The sequence below is a fragment of the Columba livia genome, chromosome 18, assembly GCF_036013475.1.
Source record: "Columba livia isolate bColLiv1 breed racing homer chromosome 18, bColLiv1.pat.W.v2, whole genome shotgun sequence".
Classification (NCBI taxonomy): domain Eukaryota; kingdom Metazoa; phylum Chordata; class Aves; order Columbiformes; family Columbidae; genus Columba; species Columba livia.
In genome coordinates, this window is record NC_088619.1 from 652,043 (window position 1) to 679,177 (window position 27,135).

The following is a 27,135-nucleotide window of genomic DNA, read 5'->3' on the forward strand; positions in this document are numbered from 1 at the left end:
GACTGGGTTAGACGGGTTTGCAAATATGCGTCGACTTACTGATCCACAGGGAAGCACAAGGGAATTGTATAGCACTGATAGTAATGATAATCCAAGGGTTTTGCAGCAAACGCAAGGGCTTGCTCTGGCAGCAGTGAGTTACCCAATATAGGTAACCCTGTGCCACCCTATTCTACAATAAAGCAGGATCCTGGGGAACCATATATGAAGTTTGCGGACCGTTTAAAAGAAGCTATAGATGCTTCTCCTAACCTGATTCCAGAGGCAAAAGCTGCTGTGGGGAAAGATTTGGCCATGATGAATGCAAACACCCAATGCCAACAGATATTAGCCGCTTTGGGAAAAACTGCTTCTCTAGCAGAGATGGTGGAAGCTTGCACACGGGTACCGATCACGCAACAGGAGGTAGAAAAGGCAAAACTACATGCTCAAGCCCACGCTGCGGCCTTGGCTGCAGCACTTAAGCCTGCGATGAAAGGCCGAAGCCCTTCTGTCCTGGTTTTGTTAAAAACCAGTTTCTCTTTCAGTGAATTTTGCCTGTCAGCTAAAGCTTCATATAAACTGCATTTTCCTGGAGAACCAGACACATGTTTTGGTAAAACTAGCAATGGAATGCTTATTGATAAGCACGGATGGACATCTCGCAGTGCATTGCTAATGCATTTTTCTCTGTTCCTGTAGCAGCAGAGTGCAGGCCGCAGTTCGCTTTCACCTGGGGGGGCATCCAGTACACGTGGAATCGCTTGCCCCAGGGGTGGAAACGCAGTCCTACCATCTGCCATGGGCTGATCCAGACCACGCTGGAGCAAGGTAAAGCTCCAGAACACTTGCAATATATTGATGACATCACCGTATGGGGTGACACGGCGAAAGAAGTCTTCGAGAAAGGTGAGAGAATAATTCACAGCGAAAGAAGTCTTTGAGAAAGGTGAGAGAATAATTCAGATTCTTTTGGATGCTGGTTTTGCCATAAAACGAAGCAAGGTCAAGGGACCTGCCCGAGAGATCCAGTTTTAGGAATAAAATGGCAAGACGGCCGTCGTCAGATCCCAATGGATGTGATCAACAAAACCGCAGCAATGTCTCCACCTACTAATAAAAAGGAGACACAGACTTTCTTGGGCCTTGTAGGTTTTTGGAGAATGCATATACCTGACTACAGCCAGATTGTGAGCCCTCTCTATCGAGTGACTCGTAAAAAGAACCAATTTGAGTGGGGCCATGAACAGCGACAAGCCTTTGAACAAATTAAGCGTGAGATAACTCATGCGGTGGCCCTTGGACCAGTTCGGACTGGACTAGATGTTAAAAATGTGCTCTACACCGCAGCCGGAGATAATGGACTTACCTGGAGCCTCTGGCAGAAAGCACCAGGAGAAACCCGAGGTCGACCCTTAGGTTTTTGGAGTCGAGGATACAAAGGATCTGAGGCCAACTATACTCCAACTGAAAAAGAGATACTAGCAGCATATGAAGGAGTTCGAGCTGCTTCAGAACTGATCGGTACTGAAGCACAGCTCCTCCTGGCACCTCGACTGCCGGTGCTGAGCTGCATGTTCAAAGGGACGGTTCCCTCTCCACATCATGCAACCGAAGTTACGTGGAGTAAATGGATTGCATTGATCACGCAACGAGCTTGAATTGGAAATCCCAGTCACCCAGGGATCTTAGAAGTGATTACAGACTGGCCAGAAAGCAAAGACTTTGGGATGTCTCCAGATGAGGAGGAAGTAAAATGTGCTGAAGAAGCACCACCGTATAATACTCTTTCAGAGACTGATAAGCAGTCTGCACTGTTCACAGATGGATCCTGTCGTCTTGTAGGAAAACATCGAAGGTGGAAAGCTGCTGTGTGGAGTCCCACACGACAAGTTACAGAAGCCACTGAAGGACAAGGTGAATCTAGTCAATTTGCAGAAGTGAAAGCCATCCAGCTGGCTTTGGACATTGCCGAACGAGAGAAGTGGCCAATACTTTATCTCTATACTGACTCATGGATGGTAGCAAATGCCTTGTGGGGGTGGCTACAGCAATGGAAGAAAAGCAACTGGCAGCGCAGAGGTAAACCCATTTGGGCTGCCACACTGTGGCAAGACATTGCTGCTCGGCTAGAGAGCCTGCCTGTGAAAGTTCGGCACGTAGATGCTCATGTGCCTAAAAGTCGAGCCACCGAGGAACATCTAAACCACCAACAAGCGGATCAAGCTGCTAAGATTAAAGTAGCTGAGGTGGACTTGGACTGGCAACATAAAGGTGACCTTTTCCTAGCCCGGTGGGCCCATGATGCTTCAGGGCATCAAGGTAGAGATGCAACATATAAATGGGCTCGCGATCGAGGGGTGGATTTAACTATGGACACTATTTCACAGGTTATTCATGAATGTGAGACTTGCGCCGAAATCAAACAAGCGAAACGGTTAAAGCCTGTATGGCATGGGGGGCGATGGTTAAAGTATAAGTATGGAGAAGCTTGGCAGATTGATTATATTACACTTCCACAAACACATCAAGGTAAGCGTTATGTACTTACAATGGTGGAAGCAACCACTGGATGGTTGGAAACATATGCTGTACCTCATGCTACAGCCCGAAATACTATCTTGGGCCTTGAAAAGCAAGTCCTTGGCGACACGGTACGCCAGAAAGAATTGAATCAGACAATGGTACTCATTTCAAAAACAGTCTTATAGACAATTTGGCCAAAGAACATGGTATTGAGTGGGTATATCATATTCCATATCATGCACCAGCCTCTGGGAAAATGGAAAGGTACAATGGTTTGCTAAAAACTACACTAAAGGCACTTGGTGGTGGAACCTTTAAAAACTGGGATTCACATTTAGCAAAAGCCACTTGGTTGGTCAACACCAGGGGATCAACCAATCGAGCCGGGCCTGCCCAATCAGAAATTCTACGGACTGTAGAAGGAGATAAAGTCCCTGTAGTACACGTGAAAAACATGTTAGGAGAGGCAGTCTGGGTTACTCCTGCCTCAGGCAAAGTCAAGCCCATTTGCGGGATTGTTTTTGCCCAGGGACCTGGCAGCACATGCTGGGTGATGCTTAAGGATGGAGAAGTTCGGTGTGTACCCCAAGGGGATTTGAGTTTAGGTGAAAATATTCAATACTGAACTGCAGGATGTGAATTGCCATACTAACAGTACTTAATAAGTGTCTTCCAGATCAAGACAGTGATGATGAAACCAGAGCTAGCTTCTTCGAGTGGCGCCTGACAACTTCTTCGAAGTTGATGTCTTTAAGCCACAAACAGTGGTCATGAGATGCACTTGTACCATTTTTCCTGCCCTGGGAGACTGTCGTGACAAAACGAACTTAATGAACTTTTCAAAGGAAGTCGGGGGGAAGAGGGGGTTAACAATACATCTGCCAGGGTTTTATTGTCACCCCGCAATCTTAACCCTTGACAATTTGCCACAAAGGGCTGATGTGAGACTGTGAGCAGTGAATACACACGAGCTTTGACCAACGCCCCGAGTGCCTGGGCCAGCCCAACGGGAGACGTGCCGGTTGAAAACCCAAACAGGAAGGTGCAGGTGCAGCTCGGCCAGCCAAGGCAACCCTCGCAGGACGGTCACTGATGTACAGACATCATTCTGGCTGCGGGAGGAAAATGTCTCCCATGTCCAAATAGACTGTCCACTTGTGGTTTTCTCTTTCATGTATTCCACTGCTCGAGCTATTCCGAGCAGGAGCTGTCGCTGCCTCAGTGCCAGCTGCCAGCGACTGCAGGATGAGGGCAGGAGCAGGCGATGGCAGGAAGACCTGCAAAGGTTAGCCAGGTACGACAAGGAGGTGAGGCACAGCCCTCTGTCCCCCCATGCCCGGCCTTCACCCACAGAGCTCAAATGAAAGAACACCATCCAATTACTCTTTCCCTTCAACGGAAAAGCTCTGCTAGGGTGTCCGCTGTATTTCTTTCTTTCCGTGATCACAGAATCACAGAAGGGTTTGGCTTGAAGGGACCTTCCCAGCTCATCCAGTCCAGCCCCTGCCATGAGCAGGGACATCTTCACCCAGCTCACATTGCTCAGAGCCCCTCATGGAGGTTTCTGCATAAATGGATTTGATCCCACTATATTCATTCTTATAGTTTCACCATTCGAGTGTGGGAACTGAACACAAGAACTAAGAAAATCCATCCGTCTGAACGCCACACGGGGCGACTGCTCAGAGCCCCGTCCAGCCTGGCCTGGGATGTCTCCATCTTCCACCTCTCTGGGCCCGTGTTCATGTCCTGGACTTTCAGTCCAGCTGCAGGTTTCCCGCAGGGGTCCCTCTCCCTTCCCAAGAGGCTGTTTCTCTCCACCCCGAGATGTGCAGGATGCACCAGATGCCTGGAAACACAAAGCCCTTCGTTAGCAACCCAGCCTGACCTCCTCTCAGCAGCCTGCAGAGGATTTCCTTGGAAATGCCAAGCTGGCCCAGCCTAACATGTTAAAATACCAGAGGCCGGGGCTGTACCGCACAGGCTGTGCATGTCTGTGATGTGGTGGCAGAGCCTGTGAGTCCCTTTGCAGCTGTACAGGTGCCTGAAAGGAGGGTGGAGGGTGTTGGTCTCTTCTCCAGAGCAGCAAGTGACAGGATGAGAGGAAACGGCCTCAAGTTGCGCCAGGGGAAGTTTAGATTGGATCTTGGGAACAATTTGTTCCCCAAAGGGCTGTGGGGCATTGGAACAGGCTGCCCAGGGCAGTGCTGGAGTCACCATCCCTGGAGGGTTGGACAGAGAGAGATGAGGTTCTCAGGACATGGGGCAGTGCCGGGGTGGGTTATGGTTGGACTCGATGGTCTTGAGGGTCTTTTCCAACCAAAATGATCCTGTGTGGTTCTGTGCACACGTGGTCCTGTGCTACTGGCCATCAGAGCTGCATGTTGCACTGGACATCGGTGCATCTGCTGCCCGTGATCTGAGGAGCCTTTGCTGTTGCTGGAAGGGACGCTGCTGTCCTTTATTTTCACACTTCATTCCATTGCTGAATCACAGACTCACAGAATGTCAGGGGTTGGAAGGGTCCTGGAAAGCTCATCCAGTGCAATCCCCCATGGAGCAGGAACACCCAGATGAGGTTACACAGGAAGGTGTCCAGGCGGGTTGGAATGTCTGCAGAGAAGGAGACTCCACAACCTCCCTGGGCAGCCTGGGCCAGGCTCTGCCACCCTCACCAGGAAGAAGTTTCTTCTCAGATTTAAGTGGAACCTCCTGTGTTCCAGTTTGAACCCATTGCCCCTTGTCCTGTCACTGGTTGTAACCGAGCAGAGCCTGGCTCCATCCTCCTGACACTCCCCCTTTCCATCTTGATCCCCAGGAATGAGTCCCCCCTCAGTCTCCTCTTGTCCAGCTCCAGAGCCCCAGCTCCCTCAGCCTTTCCTCACACGGGAGATGCTCCACTCCCTTCAGCATCTTGGTGGCTGCGCTGGACTCTCTCCAGCAGTTCCCTGTCCTGCTGGAACTGAGGGGCCACAACTGGACACAATATTCCAGGTGTGGTCTCCCCAGGGCAGAGCAGAGGGGCAGGAGAACCTCTCTGACCTACTGACCACCCCCTTCTAACCCACCCCAGGTACCATTGGCTTCCTGGCCACAAGGGCCCAGTGCTGGCTCATGGTCACCCTGCTGTCCCCAGCACCCTCAGGTCCCTTTCCCCTTCACTGCTCTCCAACAGTTCGTTCCCCAACTTATACTGGAACCTGGGGTTGTTCCTGCCCAGGTGTAAGACTCTACACTTCCCTTGTTATATTTCATTAAATTTTTCCCCGTCCAGCTCTCCCCGTCCAGGGTTGCAATTCTGCTTGTTATTCTGTTCCTGCCACATGAGATCCTGAACTCCACCATCTCATGGTCGCTGCAGCCAAGGCAGCCCCCAACCTTTACCGCTTCAACCAGACCCTTCTTGTCAGCGAGGATGAGGTCCAGCAGTGCTCCTCTCCTAGTCGGCTCCTGCACCCTTTGCATCACAAAGTTCTCGTCAAGGCACCGGAGGAACCTCCTGGACTGTGGCTGCCGGCCCAGTCGTCCTTCCAGCAGACATCGGGGAAGTTAAAATCCCCAGCACAACCAGGGCCTGTGACTGTGAGGCTGCTCTCAGCTGTCTGCAGAGGCCTCGTCGACTTCCTCACCCTGATCTGGTGGCCTGTAAGAGTCACCCACACCAGCGTCCCCCTTGCCAGCCTGCCCCTTAACTTTCACCCATAGACGCTCAGCTCGCTCCCCATCCATGCCTGGACAATACTCAATACGCTGTAGCTGCTCTCTCACATGAAGAGCAACTCCACCAGCACGCCTGGCTGGGCTGTCTTTCCTGAGGAGGACACAGCCGTCCATGAGCACCGTCCCGTCGTGTGAGCTGTCCCACCGTGTCTCTGTAACTGCCGCCAGGTCATGATCTCCTGCCCGAACACACGTTTCTGCCTCCTCCTGCTTGCTCCCCACGCTGTGCCTTGGTGTGCAGGCACTTCAGAGAGCGAGCTGCGCACAGGGATTTCACCCAGGGGGACGGGCGGCCTCCCGGTCTTCATCAACTCTGGGGTGCAGCCCCACAGGTGCCAGCCCAGCTACCACCCCCCCGCTTCGCATCCAGTGCGGAACTCGTGGAGAATGAAACACAACCCTGAGACCGCGCAGGGGAAGCGGAGGGGACGCGTGAGGGGACGTGCAGAGATCGCTCGCCCGTGTCCCGCCCGCCCCGGGCTGCAGCGGGACCCACGCGCGCGGCCGCTACGCGCGTTCCCGCCTCGGCCGCGCGGCCACGCGCGGGGACCGGCCGCCTGGCGCCGGGGGGCGCCCGCCGCCCAACAGCGCCCCCTGGCGGCCGGGGCGCGCAGGGCCGGGGCGCAGGCGTCGTTGCGCTGGAGGCGCGTCCGGGCCCGGTGGCGATGGCGGCGGCCAAGGGGGACGGGGCGGTGGGGGAGCTGGAGCTGCAGGCGGCCATCGGCTTCAACGGTACCGCGGGCCGGGCGGGGGGCACCGTGGGGCCGGCGTGGGGCACCGTGGGGTGAGCAGGGGGGTCCTGGGCGCTCCCGCAACCCTCGCCCCCTCCCCGTGCCCGGCGCCGCAGGGGCAGCGCTGCCAGGGACCGGTGCCAAGTGAAGAACAGGAAAAGTTTGACTGAATTGCGGGGTTTTCTGTTTGTTTTCCAATTCCGCAGCTTCCCAGAACGAGAATAATTTGCACATGAAACCAGCTCAGGTTGCACAGACACCGTTGTGAGCACCGGGGATGGGGCTGGGCGCCAAGGGGAATGTGCGGCCTTGCCGCTCTGTTGAGGAGGTCATGGCAACCAGGGCTGGATGCCGTGTCCTCAGAGCCCTCTGTGCTGGAGCGCTGGGGCCTCTGCGCCCTGTGAATCCACAGAGCTGCAGGACCACAGCGTGGTCCAAACCTTGTCAGGGTGACCGTGCTGCTCGACACGGGGTTGTTCTGCTGAACAGCTCTGGGGAGAACTGGAAGGTTCTTTTCCTTCCCCCCCCCTCGCCTTGTGAGGTAAACCGTGGGGAGCCAGTGGTTTCTGCAGCCCCTGAACTGTTGGCAGCCAGCGGATCTTTCACCCGTTTCTCTTGCAGGACATGTTCCCTGTGGCCTCATCTGCCACCCCGACAGGGAGCACATCCTGTACCCCCTGGGCTGTACGGTGGTGATTCAGCACCTGGACACTAAGAAACAGAGTTTCTTGCATGGCCACACCGATAACGTGTCCTGCGTTGCCGTGTCCAGGGATGGGATGTACGTCGCTTCAGGACAAGTCACCTGCATTGGATTCAAGGTGGGTAATGCTCTGATTTTGTGAAAAATGCAGTTGCGATTTGTGCTAAGATGTTTAATGTTTACAGATATAACTAAATGAGGCACGGGCTCTGAACCTGGAAAAAGGCGGTTAAGTTCTATGTAAAAAGTTATGAAACTTGCTTATGATGTTATATTGACAGAGGGAACTAACATTTTAAGGGTTAACTAAACTTATAATGGGTGCCTACTAACGAACTAACACTTTAAGGCTTAGTCACACAATAAATGCTTAGTTTAGAGCTTTATGTTAAGAAGAACAGAACCCCATCGAATGCCAAGATGAGAAGTTTTACTGCACTTAGCTGTAACCTTGAGGAGACAAGATAACGAAGATTTACAGCAAAAGGGGGCGCCAGTCTGGTTTCGTTCAACTTGGCAGCTTGGGTCCAGTCAATTCAACATAATGAGCCAGAGGTAAAAAGTTCACTGTGATGAAGCTGAAGGAGCTTCATCCAAAGACCCCCAAAGACCCCTCCTCAAATTCACCAAGTGGCACTGCACAGGCGCAACAGGGGAGCGTCTATGGAAATGGTTCTCTGAGACTCATTTTAATCAGAAGCGGGGAAAGGTCATGAATATGTACAGGCGTTCCTGGGGTCATTATGAATATGTAACACCTTACTGTATTTCAGCACACTTCTTATTGTTGAAAGGTGTGCGTGTTGGGCGGAGCGAATCCCCCGCGCGCCCAGCGCTGTTTTGCTTTTGCTCTAATGAACACGTGTTTAAGGAATACAAGGAATTGGATTAAATGTTGCTTATCCATAGAAAAAACGTAAGTTATTTATGTCAGATTTTAACCGCTTAGTATTGACCAGAGAAATTGGAGTTGGCTTGCCAGTGGTGGGAACACCCTTCATTTATTTTTTCTTTTGTTGGAAAACAAATATCTGCAATGGGAAGATGTTGAAGGGAATGGGAAATTGTAGTTACTCCATTGCTGGATGTGCCTTTATGTTTTTGTAAAACATTAAGCAGTCTCCCTAGGATTGAGGGATTTTTAGTTCCAGTCCTTTTTATCCAAAGTGTTGTGGGCGTGTGGCAGCCTAAATCTCATTAGGCATTAATTGATTAATAAATGCTGTTCTATTTCAAGTGAGACCTGAGTTCCAGAGCTGCTTAGGACTGTCAAAAGCCCTTGACAGGTACCTACCTGCATTTTTAGACCTCTGAAGTTCTTTTCGTTTTATTTTTGCCTGTTTGAAAGACCTCAAGACACTTGGAAGGGATCAGGTTTTAGTGCTTTCAGTATTTTAAAATCCAAGTCAAATACTCAGTGTCTCAGGGTAAATTTAGGTGCTGAAATGAAGCAGAGCCACTCAAGTGCTCAGCTGGAATAATGCTTCTTACAGCACCCAGTCTGAAGCCTCTTTGTGTCAGGGGTGCCCAGGGCTGCAGAGAAGCTTGGGCTGGGCTCCTTCTAACAACTTTCCTGCCAGAGAACGTTGTTCTCCCTGATCCTGCGAGTTACATCTCATGCTCTGCCCTCCCCCCCTTCTGCTTTGCCCCGCAGGCAGACATCATCCTCTGGGATTTCCCAAAGCAGGAGTTACTTGCTCGGCTCTCGCTGCACGAGGGACTCTCGTTCTCGCCCAGAGGCATTTATCTTGTGTCCCTGGGAGGCCAGGACGACGGCAGGTAAGGATTTCTGCTTCTTGGCACAAGATTTTTGACAAGAATCAGATTCTATGGGCGGCCTGAGACGTTTTTCCAGGGAGGGTGGTGAGAGCCTGGCCCGGGTTGGCCAGAGAGGTGGTGGCTGAACCATCCCTGGAGACATCCCAGGCCAGGCTGGACGGGGCTCTGAGCACCCTGATCTGGTGAAGATGTCCCTGCTCATGGCAGGGGGGCACTGGGGAGCTGGGAAGGTCCCTCCAACCCAAGCTGTTCTGTGATTCTGTATGATTTGAGTCGTGCTCCGCAGAAGGGATCTGATAAATCCACGTAGCCTTGCTTCAGGAGCAGGGGATGTAAACTGCAATTCCACACTTTGGTGACAAGTTTTTTCTTGGGTAGAATCTCTACAAAGTTACTTCTGTTGTGTGTCCTGGTAGGAACAGGCTGCAGGACAATAGGCTTTGTCTTGCTTTTGTTTTTTAGTAATTGACTTCCAAGCAGTGTCAAAAAGCGAAGCTGTTTCAAGGCTTTCTTCTCCTGCAGGGTGATGGTGTGGGACGTCAGTAAGAGAGAGGCTGTGTGCGGGAGCCCGGCCTCGCCGCGCAGCGCCGGCAATGCCAACGTCGTCATGTGCTCCAGCTGCAGGGACGAGATGTTTGTCACTGCTGGAAAGTAAGGGTTTGTTGAGAGGAACGAGCAGAGCGAGAGAACCCCTGGCCCTATTTCCTTTGACAAAGAGTCTTTATTTAACTACAAGGAAACTTAAGCAACTGTGTGCTTGTGTTGTTTCTTTTCACTCTGAATGGACTCATGAATATCCGTCAGGTTGTAGCTTTAAGGCATTTCTGCTTGTTCTCCATGTAACAATATGTTTTCAGAGCAGCACACAGGGGCCCACGTGCGTCACTTCTGCTCCTGATAGCAGGATTTTGTACTCAGCGTTCCCCGTGCAGTGTTTAAAATATTTAGTTGCCAGTGTTTACACAAGAAAAGCAGTCAATGAGTGCCCCTGAACAATGGCTAATTAATGTCGAAACAATGATGTCTTGCCGGTCGTTGGATGATCTCCTGTCCTCACCAGATGTGATGTACAGTTGGTCACTGGCTTGTAACAAAAGTTGTACAAAATGTCGCGTTTTGCAAGGATGTGCGGCAGCGCCCATATATCCAGGCTGACGTTTAAACGCGTTGAGGGCCTGCACCTCCCTGTGCATCAGGGACGGCTTTGGATGCTCTTGGCTGCACTCGCACTTATGAGCGCTCGTCTTTGCAATTTTAGCACTTTGGTAAATGTAAGGGTGACTCTGCTTAAAGATATTACATCGTCTCTGACATCGTCAATTAAATTGCACTAGAAAAGAGTTGAGAGTGTCCTCACATATGTATTTGCTGAAGATTTTTGATTTACCCGGAAAAAGTTTCCATAAGAGACTTCTCTGATATTGTTCTTTTTCTCCGTATTAAAAGATCAGAATAATGGAGCCTTGTGAAGGTTTTTTACTTCTTGTAGTACTGAAAAAACTTGGAGGTTTCTGCATCTGTGGATTTGATCCCACTCTATTTGTTCTTATAGTTTCACCATTCGAGTGTGGGAACTCGACACAGCAACTAAAAAAATCCATCCATCTGAATGCTACGCGGGGCAACTGAGAAGAATCACCGTGTGTGTTCAGGTACGTTTCAGCCAAGATGACTTTGCTAAACTAAGAAACTCTGTACAGACTAGAGAAAAACCACGAGTTTCTCTAATAATGCTGGAAATGTTGGTCCCAAGCGCGTGACGGCAGTGAAGTTCCTCAGCATTGGCCATGGCAGTTGATCTCCCACGGCCTCTGGGAAAGAGTGTTCTGGATGCTCCTCAAGAGAAGCAGCACGTGTTACGGTCACGGGCTCCGGCACCCGGATTTTTATGCTTCAAAATATGATCTAGATTTGGTTAGAAAGTGTCTGGCGTTCAGCAGTGTTCTGGATCTGTGCGTGTGATGGAACAGAAACATTGGCTGGGTTCCCCCAGGTGAACTCTTGGCAATCCACTGAACTAAAGCTGTTGGTGCAGCCCAGTGTCAGGCGTGGGACACGGGTCTCAGTATCCAGACCGTGATCTCTTTTTCTTTATGCTTTCTTATAGATGACAGATGATGATGGTGATTTTTATCTTGGCACGACGAGTGGAGATGTCCTGAAAGTGAACACAAGCAGCAAGGTGCTGACTGCCTGTGGGCCCCAGAAGAAGAAGTTGAGCATGGTGAGTAGCAGCTCTGTGACTCCAATTCTGTCCTTGTCCTGCTCTTTGTTAGTGACTGAAGGTAGAGCAACCTGCGGGAGAACCATCACACAGCGGATTCTCAGACTAACGCTTTTCCTGCGCTGTCAGTTCCTTGTGTCTCGGTCTTGATGCTGAAGGCTGAGCCCATTGTCCCGCCTTCGTTGAGCTTCATTTGGCTCAGAATTTGGGTTTTACTTGAATCTCGTGTGTCATCCCACAAACTCTGTACAATTAATCTGGTAAATGTCATAGAAAGTGAAAAGTAGTAATAAAAATGGAGTAGTTCCTGACTTTTTTGCTTCTTTTAAGAAGATACGAGCTGGAGTGAGACAGAGGACGTTCCTGGGAAGGCTGGTGGAAGCGCTTGTTTGAGAGGCTTTCCCGCACTTACTGCTGTAAGGTCCCATAGTCAGATCTCACAAATGTGTTAAATTGTCTGGACTGAACTTTTCTTTTTGTGTTTGTTCCCCATCCCATTCCCCCACTTCCCTTCGTCTTTTTGCTGTTCTGATTCTGCCACTGATGAGGCAGAGATCTTACTGAAAAAGGCAGTATAAATAATGTAATTCAAGAGTTTATTGTAACGCGTATGCACAATTTGGACAAAACAAGGTTGCACAGGGTACATTGATTCTATTGCTTTTTAACTTCTGAGTTCTTGACTTCATAACCCCAAGGGTTTTTTAACTTAGCTTTTTTTTGTCTCTGATTGGGACTCGTGGGTCTGAGCATCCTCAAACAGGAGTTATCTCCTGAATAAGGAGCTTCTGACTGGTGGTCGTACAAGAATTCTGCATGCAGGCGGCTGTAATGATAAAACAATCGGCACCAGCTAGAACACTTGTTGTTGATTTCTCGTTATTTGGTGCTAGAAAAGGCTTCTTGTAGCGTCTCAGTCTATCCCTTGCCTAAGCTGGGATGTGTTTTGCGACTGCGTCAGCAGCACGCCCAGCAGCGAGCAGCAGGGGCAGCGCTGCCGCGGGAGGGCCGGCTGTGCTGGTGGGGATGCCGCGGGGCCGCTGTCCTGCGGGGCAGCAGATCTGCTCTGAGAGCAGCACAAGCCCACAGGGGCTGTAAGAGCAGTTCAGCAGTCAGCCCCAAAGAAAACGCTCCTCTGGGCTTGTTTCGCTCAACCTCCTGAACTTTGCTTGGACAGGTGCATCCAAACCATGTACGTGCCCGTTCCAGATGAAATATTTATTGCATTACAAATGCAGGCCCATGTCTCCGGGATAACTTGGACCCACTGAATCCTTTGAAATACAGTTCAATGTTGATCTGTTCCAGAAGGGTGGAGAAGTTATTACTTGTTTTTCCCACTTATATTGTAGGAATGCAAGTAGTTTTTTTCTGTGTCCCTCTTAAAGGACAGGAATGGATGTGTTTTGTTTTCCTGCTGGCAATGGTAAGTTCGCTGCAGGTGTGTCCCCGTGTGGGGACACCCGCACTGGCCGCGGTTGAGCCCCTTGTCCGGCTGCCCCCCTGCAGGGCTTTGCGTCCACGCAGGACCCGTGGCTGCTCTGTGCTGTCTCTTAGGCCCAGGTCTTGGTGACTGTCACCTCCCCTTCCAATGCCTGCGTGCTTTGAGTCCTTCTCCATCTCGCAGCACGTGCACCTCGCCCAGAGCCCCTGGTTGAAGCCGCCCGAGGGCCTGAACTCCCGTGTCCTCAGGGCTGAGGGAAAGGTGCCAAATGCACTTGAAACAAAACTTCACCAAAAATACACTTCTGAGAGCACTGCTAAAGAAGCCGTCAGGCAGGGTCACGAGCAGGGTGCTGTGCCGTTTGGGGGTCCAAAAGAAAAAGCCGAGGCTCAAAGCCAGAGCACAGTCCAGTCCGTACTGTGAGGGGTTTTATCGTAAGGCAGATCCATAGGAACGGCAGTTTGTGGCAGAGACCTTTGGAGCATCATGAGCTTCAGCTGGCATGGCTTCTGAGAGTGAAAAGCTGAGGGAAAACAGGCCCCTTGACTGTGCAAGAGGCTGACAAGGTGTTGAGGAGAAGGGAAGATCCAGAAGTGGGTCTCGTCACAGCCGCCTGCCAGCCTTGTGGACGAGCCCTGAGCTGGTAGGCGCTAATCTGGCTTCAGCTTGGGTTTATTAGTGTAATGTGGTGGCAGCTTCTTAGGATGTGGCACTGGTCGTTGGGGGAGCCAGGAGAGAAAAGGAGACATTCACGTTGGATGGAAATAGCGAGGAGTCCTCCCAGTCTCCTCCTTTCCCCTCCCGCTTCAAACAGGCGTTCCTGTTCACAGGCTTTTCGGTCAGACGCGCTCAGCCCCGTCACCCCTTCTCCTCTTGCTCTCTCCCTCGCTCTTCCCAATGCGCTTCCCTTGTGCCCGAGGAGGGGAATTCACCAGGGCAAACCCGTGTTGCTGCCGTCACTGGGAAGGCGCTGGGACGTTTTTCTCTGCAGTTACTGTCAGTGCCTCGGCCACAGATCCCCTCTCATACTTTCCAGCTCTCTTTCCCAGCTCCGTGCTGTGATTCCCTTTCCGCCTACCCCCTGCACATCTCTGCACACAAATCATGCCTTGTCACTAGACTGTCAACAAGTGCTCGCTGGACACACGTAGGATCTCGTGTTTTATGGCAGCAATTTCCAGTTGTAGCCTCACCTCCAGTGCCGAAAGAGGTATTTTGCAGATGTTTTTTCAAGTCAAAACCACAGCGTTTATCAAAACAAAACTATTTGCATCCTTGTTTCCACACAATTTAGTCCATCCCGTTGCTAACCAAGACATCTTGTGTGTCTTTCTTGAAAATGTACCTTGCATTAGCACTTGTACCAAAACTTCTCCCCTCTGGAGCCACGCATTGCAATGCTGTCTGTGTTTGAGAACAAACCTCTGCAAACCATGTTCACCAGTTGCATCGGGGAATTACGATCCGGTGGCAAAGCGTGAAACTGCAAACCTGGAGTCCACAGCCGCCCCACGCCGAGCACATCTGTAAAGGGTTTAGATACTGCGGGGTGAGGAGGCGATTCTATTGAAAACAAGGTGGGGCACCCTTAAAGGAACTTTGCCTTTAGATACATAAGAACGTGTTTATTGTATAGACACGATCTGAAGATTTCTTGGTTTCTGTTTTGAAGAGGAGTGGCAAAATAGTTTGTTATGATGAAGCAACTTGTTTTCCATCTGCCTGGAATGAAGTTTAAGTGCCTGTCTCTAAGGTGTATAAAGACTGGAATAAACAGCAGCATTCATTTTGCTCCCTGCCGCGGGCCTGAGGAGCTGTAAGGCACCCGTTGGAATGTGAAGAGGGATGTACAATTGCAAACGCATTTTCAGAAGTAGTTGGAGTGATTTGCATTGTAAAAGGAAATAAATATTGACAGGAGATGCGCTGGAAGAGTTCACAGAGCGCTCAGGAACTTTGCAAGAGATCCGAGTGGGACAAAGAGCAGGAATCCCTGCAGGAAGGGACCGGGCAGGCTGCAGTTCTGATGGTGCTTTTATTTACAGTCGTACTTGAAAGTGCTGGTTTCTTTGGGTGAGCAGTCAATAGTGAATGGAGATATTTTTAACCTCCTACGTTAGACTCTGCATTTCACCTACAAGAGCACTGGCAGGGTATGAAATAGAGCATTCATCGCAGCATTAACGTGGACTACTTGACTCTATGAATAACAAGTGCAGCTTTTAAAGCTTATAAAGCTGTTTACTGATGGTAATGCAAAGAACAGGCTGGACAAGAGAGAAGCACAGTTGTCAAATTAAGGTTGAAGTGGAACTCCCATGATTTTGAGAGCCTGGCAATGAATCCTGGCCGTTCTAAGGTTTTGGGTGTTTGGGGTTTTTTTCTGTCTTAATAACACCTGCTTCCCTCTCCAATGGAAGAACTGCAGAGAACAGCTTGGAACAATCAGAGCAGTGTTGGCAGCGCCGCCAAAGCTTTAATTCATTAGCAAGGAGCTGTAATCAGATAAACTCCGTAGTCATAGGTTGCATTTGTAATGCTGCCACCTGCCATAACGCTGAACCCAAAGGGCGTCTGAGGTGGAAGATTTTAGGGGCAAAACCGCAGACCAGGAGCTCAGCAGCCAGGTGATGGGCCCGTGATAACAGGGAACTCGCCAAACGCTGCCAGCGCCTCGGAGGAAGTTTCCAGAAGCATTGCTCAGAAACCGCTCTGCTTGTGGATCGTCTTTCTAATGCAAAAGAATCCCTTTGTTCTTGTGCGTTTGCTGAGAATATTTGCACGAAACCCGGCGCCGCTGCCGCTGTGAGAATGTGGCAGAAGATCCTCTCCGCAGGTCGTGTTTGTCACCCATCAGGAGACTGCGGACGTGCTGCTGCTGGAGCCGGCGAACGGGGAGCTCAGTGCTGGTGAATCACAGAGCGGGAGAGCATGTGTCAGGTTCTTTTCTGCAGCCCATGGTTATTTGATCCTCAAGTTAAATCGTCTGTAAGCCGATGCGTAGGTAGGTGTGAGGCTGCCTGCATTGCCAGCGCTGGAATGCGCAGTAACGCTTCTGGTGATTTGGGGTTTTTTCCTTTAAAACGTATAAGCAAGCCTTTAAAAACAACCAATTGCTTCTATTTGCGTGGATAATCGAAGCAAAGTAATTTTCCCAGATTCATCAGACCTTGTCTGTGGCTTTTTCCGTGTCCTTTCTGGGTCTAAACAGCTCAGATGTCCATTTTCTTTTCTCTTTCTTCACTTCTTCTCTCTCCTTCCTTAGACCTTCAGTCCTTTCCGCGAACAAAACCAACACTTTGTGGCTTTGGTTTTTCTAAACCCTCTGAAGGTGTTAAATGCTGAACATTTCCCGGGCTTAGGCCGGATTAATGCTTGAGAAGCACAGGAAGGCTGGGGGTGCTGCTTAGATGTCAGACTTTGAATCCTAAAGCAGCGACATCTGTGTGTGTTCCCCAGTCACAAGTCAAGCCCACGACAGGGGTTTCTTCCTGGGGAATAAATACAGAATTACTCTGAGTCGCCTCTTGGTCGCTCTTTGAGAATTGACTTCTTGGTGCTTTCACAACACTAAATGCTGCAGCTGGGCATTGTTTTTCCCCGAAGAGCCACCACCAAACAGAAATTGTTGTTTTCCCATAATGGCTCGGGCTTAAAGGAGAAACAATCTGAACGTTGCGAACCTGCTGGTGGGATCCCAAGGGCTGGCAATGGTGCTTATGAACCTGGGAGCGGCAAATGCTGCTGGAGTCTGGACTGTGACTTACGGTGTCAGTCCAACAGCTCCTGCCCGTCCCTGCGGGTCTGTCTGGGCGGAACAGCCGCCGGCCACAGGTTCTGCAGGCGCCTCTGGGGCGGGAACTTCGTTTTCAGTTCCAGTTTGGTGGCATAAAGCTCCTTTATCTCATGGTTTTGTCCTTTCCATTTCACTCATGCAGAAGTTCCCCCAAGCTCGTAGGGATATTTTCCCAAGTTAGAATATCAGGAGAGTCCAGCGTAGGGCAACAAAGATGATGAAGGGAGTGGAACATCTCCCTTATGAAGAAAGGCTGAGGGAGCTGGGTCTCTCTAGTTTGGAGAAGAGGAGGCTAAGGGGGGACCTTATTAATCTCTATAAATATATAAAAGGTGAGTACCGTGAGGATAGAGCCAGGCTCTTCTCGGTGGCAAACAATGACAGGACAAGGGGTAATGGGACCAAGCTGGAACACAAGAGGTTCCACTTAAATTTGAGAAGAAACTTCTTCTCAGTAAGGGTGACAGAGCACTGAACAGGCTGCCCAGGGGGGTTGTGGAGTCTCCTTCTCTGCAGACATTCAAAACCCACCTGGACATGTTCCTGTGTGACCTCACCTGGGCGTTCCTGCTCCAGCAGGGGGATTGGACTGGATGAGCTTTTGAGGTCCCTTCCAATCCCAAACATACTGTGATACTGTGATACTGTGATTTAACCCCACAGAAGTCATTTCACTCCTCTGGCAGCCTATCTTGGAGTCTCTTGGTGATTTTCAAGAATTAATCTGTTGTACATGGAACAGTAATATTACTTCACAGGTGGCAGAACTGAAGCAGATCTGACTCTTCTTACACTTGTATTTTGTGGAAGGCTGAGGACTGTTTTCATTTGTTTGGGTGTTTTTTGTTGAATTTGTTGTCATGCATTTTTTTCCTGTAGCCTGGTACTTTATCCACCGAACAGCATTTCTCCTTTTCCAGTGGCTGGCCTCCCGTTGATCTGCTCTGCTCAGTAACAGCAGAAACCCGGGTTGACCATGGGCTGACTCATTTCCAAAGCTTTCCTGTGACAAACGTATTTGATTACTAATAGGTGGGAGATGGGATTGCATCTTTCAGGCAGAGAGAGAGGCCTGAGACGCAGAGGATCATCCTAAAAAGAGCTGTAGGAAAGACCATTTAAGCTGAGTTGTAACCTCTGTTGTTTTCGTGGCTGTTGGATGAAGGACACGCGGAGGGAAAAGCGCGAGTGCCGCTCCACGATGTGGGTATCGCTTGCTGCGATGAGGTCAGGCTCTGTACGTGGTCCCAGCTGCTCTGAAGAATCCAAGATAATGCTGTTTGCTCGCTCCTCGTACTGTATTAGTTCATATAGACCTGCAATTAATAACTCTTTTCTCCCTTCTCCCTCTAGAGAGCCACTCTTTAGCCCAGGTCAGTGACAAAATGCTGACAAAGCCATATTGGAGTGAGATAAGCCCCGCCGTCGGGAGCCCGGTAGAGACTCCGTTGTGCTGTTCAGCGTGGCTGCAGCAGCAAGGAGCCTCTGCTCCCATCCGATTGCGTTTCCATCCTGTTTTCTCCTAGGGAGTCACAGCTTTGCTTTTGCCGAAGACAGGAGGTTTAATAGTCGGCACCGGAGAAGGGACTGTAGCTCTCTGTACAGGCTCAGACTTCCAAGTAAAGAAGTGAGTTTGTAGATGGAAGAATCAGGAGGGGAGAGGTGACAATTCCTCCAAAAGGGTCACGGTATAAGAACCAATCATTTCTATGGAAAGGCATAATCCAAGTCAGTCTCAGTTTTTCAGTCCTGCAGACACAATACACGGTCTGGTTCCAGCGTCACGAGGTTGGAGCAAACTGAAAATTACTGCGTGCGTTTGCAGGGAAGTGCCCTCTGATCCTTCCTTGTAAATGACTGTTGTTTCCTTTGGAGCAGTAGGAGTCAGATCCTAAACTGATGCAAAGCCAGACAGATTTGTTGAAGTCAATAGAATGATGCTTATTTACACCGGGTGAGAAAGAGTAGTAGTTGCCATCTCCAAAAGGGTTTGTTGGGGGTCATGGGATTGTAAAGCGGGGCTCTGCTAATTTTATAGGCACGTGTCTGGAAGTGCTGGAGTTTTGCAAGGCTTTTTTCTGCATACCAGATAGAAAGCTGCAGGCGTCATTTCCCCATACGTGATTTGAAAATTGGGCTCACACCTACTCATTTGGCATTGCTTGAATATCCCCTTCAAGTGTACAGTTCCGCAAGCTTAGCTTTGTACGACTGAAACTATTCCCAGAAGGTCTAAACTGTCTGGAAATATCCTTGAAAGTGGGATATTGAAGTGCACTTGAGCAAGAATATCAACAAAGCTGTTGTTACCTTAGGCCCTGGTGCAGGAAATCAAGTCTCCAAAGCGCTGCCTGTGCCAGCCCTGGCAGAGCAGCAGGTGGGACGGGCAAGATCATGGGAAGTAGTAAACGTGGCTGGGAATGGAATGTTAGTCCTGCCCATGCTCTTGCATCTTGATATCACAGCCTAGTGCTGAGCTTTTTGGGGAAACAGCGAAAGTCGAATTCTCGAGAAGCTGGAAAATGAAAGTTCCTCGAGGTCAATGTCGGGCCAAACCTTTGCTTTCTTTGCACAGGAGAATGCGAGTTGAAGGTGCTGTCACTTCCCTGACGTGTAGAGGTCGGGACGACCAGTTCTTTATAGGGACAAATAAATGCCAGATGTACCGCAGTGCCTACGCTACATTTAAAGAGGAGCTGGTCGCCGTCTGTCACACCGAAGCCGTCAACGACGTTGTTTTTCCTGAGTGAGTATAACGGGCTGGGCTGTATTTGGCTGGTGCAGAAGCTTGAGGAGCTGCCGCTGAGGTCAGGGTGCCTGTGTGCGCAGCTTTTACCACAGGAACCCAGAGCCTGGTACCGTCTGTTGGGATGATTGATACGGGCGATGCTGTCACCTGCCCAAAAAACGCCGGGGTGACGGTGAGCAGCTGCCTCAAAGCAGAAGGCAGCAGTTCAGTTGGAGCACTGGAAAAATCACTGATCTGCAGAAAGGATGATAAGTAAAAAGACCTGAATTATTGATGTTTGGGCACCGGCAGGGATGGCAGCCTCCCCCTTTTGTCCCAGGGTCGCTCTGCATTTGTCTTGTGAACGCACAGCAAATGTTCCCTTCCTGGGTAGTAGCATCGTGACTCTTTATTTTGTTTTTTTAAACCCACAATGGATCATCTCTCCAGATGGAAAATGGGATTTTGATCCAAATGAACATTTTTGGCGTATTTTTATTGCTTCGCTTCTCGGCCCAGCACAAAGGATCAGATGTCACCGAGGTGCAGTGAGTGCAGGGAGCAGGAAGCGCTCCTCCCCGCCTGCCGCCAGCCTCAAACCCACATCTTCTCATTTAATGAGAAAATCAGGTGGAGCTTTAGGGTGATGTGCTGCTGATACCGCTGATTGACACGCCTGTGTCACAGCCATTAGTGCTGACTGTAAGGACTACGGGACTACATCCTTGCGTAGATGTTTGAACTTCTTATCTGTTGCCTGCTCTTGAACAAAGCCTATTGCTGATGGGGAAATACGGGCTTAATTTCCCTGTTCTGGCTTATTTCAGAATCCTTCACTTGCTGATGTTATCCTGGTTGATAAAGCACCCGTGCAAGCTGGGCTTGAAAGAGGCCACACTTGTTGTGCCGGTTTTCTCTGTCCTGGTTCATCTTTCTGGGCATTGATGGTGCTGTTGAACAAAAGCTCGCGGTACCTTTCTAGATGTCACTTTCTGTTGCATCCCTAGGACGTGTGGCTTAGAGCTTATTTCAAAGCACTGTGTCCCATGGCTTTTGAAATGCTGCAGGTCTTGTTTTATTCCAACATTTATAACAAGTATATTAGGAACAGACTTTGCCATCATTTCTGTTGCCTTCAGCGCTGTTGAATGGGAATCATCCAGTAAGCAAGACAAAAAATGACATCTTTACAATGTGAGGCTGCTGTTAGTGGCTGATGTTAAACCTGGGCAGTCAGCACTTTTACACCCACTTTTGTGTCTATTCTATATAACGCATGAATTAGAGACTGAATATGGGAAATAAATGTCTCAACTTCAGCAGAAAGAATTATTTTAGTTTCCCTTTAACTGTTCCTTAAAATGAGTCTTTGAAGAGAACCCAAACCAGGGGAATTTCATGTGAGAAAGGTGATCCTCCAAAAAAGGCCTTTGTCTTAGCCGTGGGGATCCCTGTGGGGCAGATCCCAGCTGCAGGTTAGCAAAGCCGAGCTTTGGAGGACGATTTGAGCTGTGACAGAGCAAGGAGCGTTTCTGTGTGCCCCTCCTCGTTACCTCTCCTCTCTGAACTCTCCAGGGGACATTCGGACTTGTTCGTTACCTGCTCCACAAACGACATTCGAGTGTGGTACACGCCGGAACGTCTGGAGCGGCTGCGAATCACCGTCCCCAACGTCACCTGCCACGCGGTCGAGGTGACGAGGGACGGCATGGTCATCATTTCAGGTAATGGTCAGTCCAGAGCCGTGGTTGCTCAACTTAATAAACATCAGTATGTTAAAACGAAGAGAAGATTAAATTGGGAAAGCGTTTAAATGGAGTTCATGGCGACACCCAAAGGCCTCTTTGCTTGCAGCTGGTCCGATGGACTTTGCTGGCAGCCCCGCTGTCCTGGTGCTGCAGTTGCGGTGAGGGTAGAAGGCAAGGGCTGGAGACCTTGCTTTGGATCAGTGAATTCCGGCAATCCAGAATGCGGTTCAGTCTTATTTAAATTACCTAATTCTAAAATATCAACCTTGTTGTGTGCAGCAGCTTCACCTGTGATGTATGTAGAGCACATTTGCATAAAGCCGCCGTCCATCGCCATGTGCAGGTTGCTGACACAGGGACTCCTGCAGTCCTAGAGCAGCCGTGCAGCCTCCCCATGGTTACCAAACCACTTTGTCCACAGCCAGAATCCAAAAGCAATTACATTTCAACAGTGTGTTTGGGACCGTAGCTCTGCGGGCTCATCTGCAGTACAGTGGTTTTCACGGGTATGCTGGTGATCTAACAGCGTGGGCCTTATGTGGGACCTTATTTATAAAAAGGGGTTGGTTTGGAAAGGAAAGAGCGACAACAGTGTGAGGAAAGTCTGTGCGCCCGGGCAGTCTGTTTCTTTCTGTTCATCAGCTTGGAATGACGGGAAAATCCGCGCCTTCGTGCCCGCTACGGGAGAGCCCATGTACGAGATCAACAACGCCCATAACCTGGGAGTGACGGCAATTGCTGCGACCAGCGACTGCAAACAGATCATTAGCGGAGGAGGTGACGGGCAGGTAATTTGTGCTTCAAAACCTGGAGCAGCTTCGTGCGCTCATCACAGGGCCTGCGAATTGCCTGGAAGTGCTCAGTCAGAACGGGAGCTGTTCTGAGCTGCCGCCTGAGCCAAGGACTGAGTTCAAAGATATCAGCTTTTGAGATGTGCTGTTGTTCTCAGAGGGCATCATGTAAAACAATGCCCCGATTTCTTCTGGCATGGCAGTTTTGGAAATCCTTCTAATGCAGAATATGCTCTTAATCCTTTTTGTTCATTTGTCTCTCCCCTCTATTTGGCTGATATGTGCAGCTGAGACAGAATTACAACTAAAGGTTGGTTAAGCAGAAAGGAGAACCGCAGGGGCGCACTTGCAGTACTCGTTCGGAACACAAAAAAGCTGCTCTGCGATGCTAATGGTTCTGTCAGAATCAGTCCTCAGGAAGCTGTGACTTCAGGGTTGCTGAAGGGATCGGGATGCTCTGAGCTTTGAGCAAGTGGCAACTGGACATCCAGATCCCTTCGGGAACTCGGCATCAGCCTCGAAAGCGTGGAAGGTCAGCTCTTCTCTGCCTTTGATGCCCGTGTCTAAATGTCTAAATTTTCACTGGGATTTGGCCTTAGTGGAATGTCGAGGTGAACTGACATTGCAATGTTTGGCACTAGTGGGACAGGACGTGCAAGGTGTGAAGGATCAAGGCCTCAAAGCAGAAAGATTTTTGCTGTTACCAGCACAGGGAAAAGAGGTGCTTTCAGGCACGCGTTTCACATCAAAGCTTTAAAGAGCTGTTTTGTATTTACTTCCTGGCATTCTCTGTAGGACAAATAGCGGGTAGCTCCTTTCTATTCCATTGCAGCAGCTTTGTGCTTTGATCTTTAAAGCACCACTGGCAATAGATCGTGGACTGGGTGGTTTTTCCTGATCAAGAGCTGTGTAAAATGAAGCATGGGAGAGCGGGCACTTGGCAAAACCAAGGCCTGGGGTTGATGGCCACGAGTTCCTGAAGCAAGTGGATTACACTGTGGAGAACTCAGTTGAGCTTCACAGGTCAGCTGCACCAATAACCCACAGGCCAATGGAGACGGTTGGGACTGAGCTGCTGTACGTGTTGGCAGAGAAAGGCAGAGTTCAGGAAAGCTCCTCCTGAGCTCCGGCAGGACCAGCTGGTACCAGAGCAGATGTGTGTTGCTGATTTTCAGGTGAGGATCTGGAATATTGGTGAGAAAACCCAGAAGCTGAGGGAAGTTCTGAAGGAGCACAGAGGTGCCGTGTCCTGCATCAAGATTAATAAGAACGACAAAGAGGGTGTCACAGCCAGCCTGGATGGAACGTGCGTCATCTGGGATCTTGTGTAAGGCGACAGATTAGTATTGCCAAGGCACTTGGAGTGCTGGTAATATCTGTAGGGTCACTGTGCCCGGTTTGGGACATCACATAGCGAGGAGGAGGGGAAAAGGAGCATTAAGAGATAAAAACTTCTAGAAAGAACAATCGGGTCAGGGAATGTAGAACCTCCAATTCGAGAAACTTTTCAGAAAAGCTCAGACAAACCTTTGTCTGCGGTTGTTTTCCTGTGCGGGATCCTGCTTGGCCACGGTGGAGCGGGTGAGTTCCCAAGTTTCCCACTAGCTCTGTTTTCCAGAACTTTGTGACTCGTGTCGAGCTCTTGCGGATCTGCAGACTTTCTGCACTGGGGTAAGGCCGAGGACACCTTGGCATAGGGAACAGCACCTGGAAAGCATTCTGGGTTTAAACATTTCATTTCGTACGACAGCAGATCAAGAGTCCTATAGGGCAGCTGTGATGGAAACAGAACTGATAGCCTAACGGGCTTCATGGAACCCTGAACTCAGAGCAGTGCCTGAGAATATCCAAGGAGAGAGATCTGATGTACAGCACAGGCAGAGACATTCCAGGCAGGCAAAGTTTTGGTTTTGACGCTGTTGCTCTGTCTCATTTTGGGGTGTTTTGCAGGCGTTACGTGAGAAAACAAATGATCCTAGACAACACATTGTTCAAATGCGTGTGTTACCATCCTGGAGAGTACCAGATAATCACCAGTGGAACAGACAGAAAGGTGAGCAAAGCTGCAGGAACTCTGCAGTGCACAACACACGGTCTGGCGCTGGTTCTGGGGTGAAACTCCTGTCCCTGCACAGCAGGTTGTGTCCCAGGGCGGTGCTGAAACCCGTGTGCTGCTCACGGCCAGCTGAGCGCCCCGCTCTGCTCTGCTCTCTAGATTGTGTACTGGGAAGTGCTCGATGGCTCCGCAATCAGAGAAGTGCAAGGCTCTCTGTCGAGCTCCATCAACGGGATGGACATCACATCGGACGGGGCGTCCTTTGTCACAGGTGAGTGCGTGGTTGGAGCTGGAGAAAGGAGGTCGTATTAAGACCAGGAAAAGCAAGGCAGTGAACCAAGGATCTCAGTACAGTGCGAAAAAGCTGAAAAAAGGGGTCAGCTAAAGGGGAAAAGAACATGAATCACCGAAGAAAAATACTGTGGTTCAGGCTGTAGTTCAGACTGGGAAGACGCTGCTGTAGCTCACTGGGATCTGCTGGTGAAGGTCCTGAGCCCTTCACTGGACACTGACCCCAGCAGAACAGAAGCAGTTTTTGCCATAATGCCCAAGAAAACATATCCTGCTCTTCCTAGGAACACCGAAGCGTTCCCCTGCCTGGGAGCGGGGAACAAATAGCAGCAGAACTCGGTGTATCACAGTATCACAGTATGTTTGGGATTGGAAGGGACCTCAAAAGATCATCCAGTCCAATCCACCTGCTGGAGCAGGAACGCCTAAGTGAGGTCGCACAGGAACGTGTCCAGGCGGGTTTTGAATGTCTCCAGAGAAGGAGACTCCACAACCTCCCTGGGCAGCCTGGGCCAGTGCTCTGTCACCCTCACTGAGAAGAAGTTTTTTCTCAAATTTAAGGGGAACCTCTTGTGTTCCAGCTTGATCCCATTACCCCTTGTCCTGTCATTGTAATCGTTTGTTCTTCCTCTGTGCCTGACGCAGGTGGTGACGACCATCTGGTGAAGCTGTGGGACTATAAGGAGGGCACGGTGACTCACATGGGAGTGGGCCACAGCGGCAACATCACCCGCCTCAAGATCTGCCCCGCGAACAAGTACATCGTGAGCGTGAGCGCGGACGGTGCCGTCCTCATCTGGAAATAGCCCAGCTCGGGCTGACAGCCGGTGCCGGAGCTGCTGGGCTGCTGCTTCCCTGACCGGCCCTGGAAATGCTCTTTTCTTACTGCTCAGTTTGTTGTAAATCGTTTGTTCTCTTAGAGTAAACAGTATATTTCTACTCCCTGGTATGCATTTACCAGGTCCTTAGATGCCCTTTCTAGCTCAATTTTTTTCAGGGGAGCTAAGAATTTGCTGTTTGTTTTGGATTCATCACTTCTGAAAATACCTTGGCAGTTGTTGTAACAGTTTGCGTTGTTACTGCCGCCTTTCCTGCCCGTCTCAGCATCATCTGCCTTGTACGTCTACTCATTTGTGGGCTCTCTCTTGCTTTCACATGGTCTCTCTCTTCTCTGCACTCTTCTGTCTCTTATTTAACGAGTAACTTGTTGTTTAAATTCAGTCTGCTGTGTTCATTTTAATTTGTCTGGTCCTGATGAAGGAAAAAGCTCTCAGCTCCAACTCAGGCGTTTAATGGGGAAGCTCTTGTGAGTCCAACTTTTAACTCAGTGTTCTCAGAGGAATACAGGGACGTCAGGGCTGCTTCAGTTGCGGTGTCCAATTTACAGCTCTCTTGGGGAGCTTGGTTTTCACGAGTGAGAGTCCACTCGTTTCTGAACATGCCTGGATGTTTCCAGCCAGACACACTCGAACTCCTGGTCATTGGCCTCATTTTTCAAACAGGCTCCAGATTGGCATGAAATACATATTCTGTCTGAGAATGAGCACCCAGTATTGTATCTGCTGTTCAAACAAACCGCTCTGCAGATACTGTTTGTTCCAAGATCAGTGTAGGCAGCCGGCCTGTGAAGTGATGCGAGTGCAGTAAATATTGCTTTTGCGGGCATTGAAGGGCTGTGGGAATTCGGTCACAAATTCAAATGGTAGCAAATGTGGCATTCCTTAGTGTGAGGGCTCATAGACATTTTAGTGAACTAAGATGGTGATTTAAAGGCAGCGTCAGCTTGACAGGGCCGTACTGTCTTGATAGTATCAGCTGTTCTGGTAGGCAACAGGGGATGGCAATTTAAAGGTGTGATTGGATTTTATTCCTTATATGCCACTAAAAATATTTACTGCTCGTAGCACAGTAGGGGTGGATCCTTTTGGATCGGCTCGAACAGTATCTGTGCACATACGCTGTCCACCAAGCACTAAGCAAGTCACATTCCTTCTGACTGAAAGGTCTCTGCTGTTATTAACGGAGTCTGGAGCAAAGGAATCAAGTCATTCTGTTCTCTGTCTCTGCCGTCCAGACTCGATGCTGTGGGCGCTGAGTGCTCGGGCAGGTTTCACAAGCTCTGCAGCAGCGCTGGCTGTGGTTTGGAAGGCAGGAGCAAACCCTGGAATGTGGGACAGACACAACGTTTGTGCTTGTGCAGGGGGGAAAGCAGCAGAGGAGCCTGTGAGAGCTGAGCAGCCCTGCAGAGCCGTGTCAGCACCAGCTCCGGGCTGGAGATGCTGATCCCCCGTGCCAGCAAAGCGTTCGCTCGCTGCAAAAGTAATGGCGGTTTTGCACCATGAACTTCATTCTAACTAGGCTCAAATACGTCTTTATTAATCAGTATAGGAACCATTACAATCAACACATTTTTGCCAACAAGAAATAAGTTTGTTTATTGCGTTAGCGTAAAAATTTGTGCTTCGGCATTTGACAGAGTCTTGGAAAGCATTCCATCCCCACCAGATCCCACCAGACCTGTCATTACAGGCAGAAGGAGAATCCACGTACCATGGGGGATCGCACGTCGTGTTTCAGTGTGGCTGTTCTGGGCTGTAAGGACCAAAGCCCCGTGTGCTC

At 50.0% G+C, this 27,135-nt stretch overlaps 1 protein-coding gene across 1 annotated transcript; it reads left to right on the forward strand.

Moving 5' to 3' along the window:
- The first annotated feature begins 6,863 nt into the window (after positions 1–6,863).
- On the forward strand, positions 6,864–25,732 carry LOC135575703 (cilia- and flagella-associated protein 52-like). The gene is made up of 14 exons (XM_065034366.1): positions 6,864–6,957; positions 7,578–7,777; positions 9,314–9,438; positions 9,961–10,089; positions 10,991–11,090; positions 11,546–11,662; positions 18,429–18,529; positions 19,478–19,648; positions 21,206–21,354; positions 22,021–22,166; positions 23,345–23,496; positions 24,120–24,222; positions 24,385–24,496; positions 25,162–25,732. The coding sequence occupies exons 1-14, from the start codon at positions 6,891–6,893 to the stop codon at positions 25,320–25,322; spliced, it is 1,833 nt and encodes a 610-aa protein (XP_064890438.1). The 5' UTR covers positions 6,864–6,890; the 3' UTR covers positions 25,323–25,732.
- The last annotated feature ends 1,403 nt before the right edge of the window (positions 25,733–27,135 follow it).